General features: G+C 33.7%; 1 protein-coding gene across 4 annotated transcripts in view; it reads right to left on the reverse strand.

Moving 5' to 3' along the window:
- LOC138003159 (uncharacterized) overlaps positions 1–5,000 on the reverse strand; it is a 23,477-nt gene that overhangs the window by 7,482 nt on the left and 10,995 nt on the right. For 3 of the 4 annotated variants that reach the window (XM_068849122.1, XM_068849123.1, XM_068849124.1), the window contains 2 exons: positions 1,448–1,528; positions 509–598 (listed from right to left, as the gene is read on the reverse strand). In XM_068849122.1, coding sequence (XP_068705223.1) covers positions 509–598; positions 1,448–1,528 — 171 coding nt within the window. Of the gene's footprint in view, positions 599–1,447; positions 1,529–5,000 lie in introns of all 4 variants that reach the window. The other variant, XR_011123431.1, reaches the window with a different exon arrangement.

The following is a 5,000-nucleotide window of genomic DNA, read 5'->3' on the forward strand; positions in this document are numbered from 1 at the left end:
AGCTACTTCATGGAGATGCGTTAAAACCGTTATAATACTTGAATCTTTTCTTTTGAAGCGAGAAGGGACCAGAGTTAGAGGGACAGAGACATAAGATTGAATATTTTAAGTGGTATCTTCCTAAACTTATCAAGCATGGACGTCAATCAACGGTCACCTGCAACAATTTTAAAACAATGAAACTGGATATGACAAAGCTACTGCTTCATCAGTGTACCCAGGGGAGGTGCGTTTGAGAGTTACGAAGTAAAACCGTGACACTACCTCGACCTTTTCTTTTGAAGAGAGCAGGGATCAGAGTTAGAGAAACAGAGATATAGCAATTAATATTTGAAGTGGTATCTTCCTAAACCTATCAACCGTAGACGTTCCTCAGTCAACAGTCATCTGGAACACTTAAGGTCCTTGATCAATTCGTCAATCATTACAAGTGCATTCCGGTGTCATCGTTGACTTCGCATATTAAATCATTAAATAAGCTACGTAATGAAGGAATAGAGATTCTCACCTCGTCTAGGAATGAAAGGGAAAAGGCGTTCAGGTCCCTCAGCTTTATCCACGGTTCGTGGCGCCCTCGACAATTTACGACCAAAGAAGCCTGTTAATATACCAGTGTGAAGTGTTTCCTCAGTTTACAGATCGAACAATTGTTGATTCTATCATTTCTTAACACCTTTTATTCAAATAAACGCGCGTTATGAATCTGATATAGATCAATGTGACAGAATTAACCATGACGGGAATTGAGTCTGGAGTCTCATTGTAATTGTCACTAAGTTTTGAACAACAGTTTGCACGAAGTGATGGTTTCAAGTTTCAAGTGGCTAAGACATCAATGTGCCTAGTGGAGGTGCTTTTGGGAGTTTCGAAGTAAAACTGTGACAATTCCTCGATCTTTTCTTTTGAAGCGAGCACGGACTAGACTTACAGGGACATAGATAAAGCAATGAATATTTGTAAGGGTTATTTACCTGTGCCTTGGGGGTATGTCATATATTCACCTGGTACCGCCCACTAACCCTCAAAGCGCTGCCAGTTGAATATATTACATACCCCCAGGGACATGTAAATAGCATGCTTATTTGTCAGTAGGTGAGGTTTTCTAAAGCAAGCAAAAGATTTATTCCCTTGTGAGTTACTTCCAAACAAACTTTATTCTGGTTTGATGACATAGTAGTATCGCGGGTAATTAGAACATATATGAAACTGTCTCAAGAGTTTTGTCTGTGGTTGTAGCTACTTCATCAATGTGCCTTGTGAAGGTGCTTTGAAGAGTTACAAAGTGAAACGGTGACAGTACCTCCGTCTTTTCTTTTGAAGCGAAAAGGGACCAGAGTTTGAGGGGTTTGGTTTATTTCTGAACCCCAAATTTGGTTCCGGTGTCAACGTTGACTTCGCACATTAAATCATTAAATAAGCTACGTAATGAAGGAATAGAGATTCTCACCTTGTCTAATGCGTTCAGGTCCCTCAGCTTTATCCACTATCACGGTTGGTGGCGCCTTCGACAATTTACGACCAAAGAAGCCTGTTAATATACCAGTGTGAAGTATTTCCTCACTTTACAGATCGAACAATTGTTGATTCTATCATTTCTTAGCACCTTTTATTTCTAATAACATAGAGGGCAAAATTACTGAATACTGATTGGTCAATGAAGGGGGCATTTTTTCTTAATTTTGCTTGAGAAGAGGGCAAAATTACTCGCTCACGATTGGTCGAGCGCCAAAAATTCTCGCTCCTGATTGGCTGAACGTATCTCTTCCACATTCAGTTGGTTTCTTCTGTTTGAGCAAAACAACTTCGTCTTCATCGAAGTTTGTCTTTTAATTCGCGCTGCATTCGCCGAAAAGGCATAAAGATTAAGAATTGGCTTTAAAAGATGATCTGAAATTTGAATTTTGGAGTGACAAGAAGAAGGGCAAAAGGTTTTTTTCGTGAAAAGCTTAAAACTTGGATCGGCTTACATGGCGCCCGGCGTAGCGGGATTGTGTGGTTGAAAAACAAAATGATTCCTTTCGTCAAGGGCTTTCAGTTTACCACGACATCTTGCAGCTCAACGAAAAAGGTCACAGAACAATTTGCCATTGACGGGAGGAACGAGTAGCTCAAATTTGGTGGATTCTTTTGGACAAACCGTTTGCTATGTTTACGGATGCGTATTTGCAAGTGGTAAAAACCTCCACATCACAGGTGAATAAAATAAATTGAAGCTTAACATTTGGTTTAATCGTTGTTACTGTTGTTCGGGAATGAAACTGGTATTTTCCTCTCGAGTGGATGTAAATAAAAATCATCTATACTCGTTTTGGACACAGAGAGCAAGTTGACTTGCTTGTCTGTTTGTCAGTTGTTTTGCTTCCGAGCGAACGAGTGTTTTAACTCAGCTTAGCTGACTATTTTTCGAGGTGTCTCAGCAGTGTTAAGAAAATTTTTCCCGCTATGTTATTAACAAGTAATCGCAATGGGTCCTCGTAAAATTAAGGATTAATATCACTTGTGTTTTCAGAAGTTCCTGAAATTGCCCTCGTGGCTGCGCGACTCGGGCAATTTCAGCAACTTCTGAAAACACGCGTGATATTAATCCTTAATTTTACTCGGCCTCATGCGATTACCTATACACAATACACAAAAGCAACCTTTAGTATGAATATGACAATACAAAACGGTCATTTTAGGGACAAATTATTCAACAAAGATATACCAAATGAAGAACTCAATATTTTGATTAAATACATCGTCCGAAAAATTTATCTATCTAAATAATATATAATATGAGTGAAAAATATTCAATTTCAATCATATAAGCAAGATCTATCAGATGGTAAAATTAAAGAAATAAAAAAAATTTGTATAAATATTTTCACAAAAATTTTGGTGTTATAAGAAATCATTGCAACATTACCAAAAAATGCATTTATCTACCGATCTTGGTTCAGCTGGATTAGTAGTTATTGGTTCAATGGTGTTCTTTTACAAACATTTGCTACTGCAAAAAAATATGATTGAAAATTAGAAAATTGCAGATTTGCTTATACTAGTTATAATAATATCTTAATTGAATTAAGTGATTCATTACGGTCTGGAGTATTTGATAAAAAATTATTTTTTAATAAATCTGTTGTAATTGATAATATTAATGATAATTGTGTTTCTTTACAAGACAAAATAATAAAAAAATACAACAAGAAAAATCCTAGTTCAATCAACAATCAAAGTTGATTCCAATATTTCTCATAATAATTCAAAGTCATTTTGGATTTAGTTATTGATATTATATGAGGTAAATTCAACATCTTGAAAAGCTTGCTTATTTTAAATTTTATTGATATTATCCTTTTTCTGTCTTTGTTAATTATATGTAAAACTGTGTTTATAAGATCAAATGTCTTGCAAATACGGTTTATTATATCTCTTGTTATTGGTAACTTGTTTTTTAGTGATATATCCGATAATACATTTTGAATACGATATTTTCTGATATGAACTGACTTTTTACGAATGTTATACACATTTTCAAAAAAATTATATAATCGCTTTTAAAAATTACAAGATTGACCAAACCACAATTTTGGCATGTCATTTGAAAGCCATCGACTAATATTAATTCTTTTTTTATTACAACAATCATCGTTATCTTTATCTGTTTCTAAATCGTCTTCATTATTTAAAAAAGAAAAACAAAAAGGACAAATTCTATAATCTTTTTTAAACTCATTTAATTCGTGCAGTTCAAAACAATTCATTATATTATACATGAAGAAAAACATTTTTTTAAATATTAGTGTTTAAAGTTTACTCATAAAATTTATCGAATGACACGCTATGGTGATTCTTTCATTTAATTATGCAAATATTTAACACGCTTCATTCATCTTTCCAAGAAGCTTCCAAAATGGAAACCAAAATGGAAACCAAAATGGAAGTAAAATTCATTTGAGAAACAATTTTGGTAAAAAAAAAAGAAAGTTGTGTTTGGTTAAAACTAACTTGAATATATTTATTAGATCATTTTAATGGGAAAAACCCCTTTCCAAGACTGTCTCGACACATTTCCGTATGGATATTAAAAAAATGTCATAATAAAGTTTACTAGTAAACTATTCTTGTGATTCAGTTGTTAATCAATTAGTAATAATCACACTGCTTCTATCTTCCAAAGTCACTTCCAAAATAGAACCAATTTGAAAATAAAATTCATTTGAGAAACAATTTAGGCAAAAAAAAAAATAATGTTGTGATTGGTTAAAAAATCATACACCTGTCTCATGACTTTTTAATACAATAGCAATCTGATGACTCATTTCCTTGGGGAAGTCCCAACAATGAGATCATTAACTTCCTGTTTTTACGCACTTTTGGAATCAAATCCCAAAATAAAATACAGAATTAACTATAGAATATAAATTTATGGGTACAATTCTGTTTTGTTAAACACTGTGGGAAAAACCGTTTATTTTAGTTGTAAATAATGTCACGCTTTGTGATTCTTTCATGTTCCATTTGATTTATTATGCGAATATTTAATCATGTAGTTTTTTGCTTGGTAATATTTTTTAGTGAATTTTTAATAAAACACTAATTTTGAATCCAACACAAAATTTCAATGCAAAATCCCAAGGTCAAATTTCAACGCAAATGTTTTTTTCATTGCTGTTTCTATTGCTTTGTCAAGTTGTTTAGTTTTGCACTTGTGTTAAAATCGTATTTAAACTTCGTTTGTATTCAAATTGGTTACTGAGCTGAAGTCCAGTATATTACTATTGCCACCAACTTTTCAGACAGTGAAGAATGATCAGGGGTTATGTAATATATTCCCTTGAATAGAACAAAGGAAACCGAGATAATTGACAAATAAGAAATGGTATCTCCCTAGACCTAGCAATAATGGGTGTCCCTCGGTCTCCTTAAGATCCAAATGCCATTTTAAACGTTTGTCGATTGTCGCATGTGCACTCCAGTGTCTGCTTTGACTTCCCAATTCAACTGATTAACTAATT

This window comes from Montipora foliosa, chromosome 5 (assembly GCF_036669935.1).
Source record: "Montipora foliosa isolate CH-2021 chromosome 5, ASM3666993v2, whole genome shotgun sequence".
Taxonomy (NCBI): Eukaryota; Metazoa; Cnidaria; class Anthozoa; order Scleractinia; family Acroporidae; genus Montipora; species Montipora foliosa.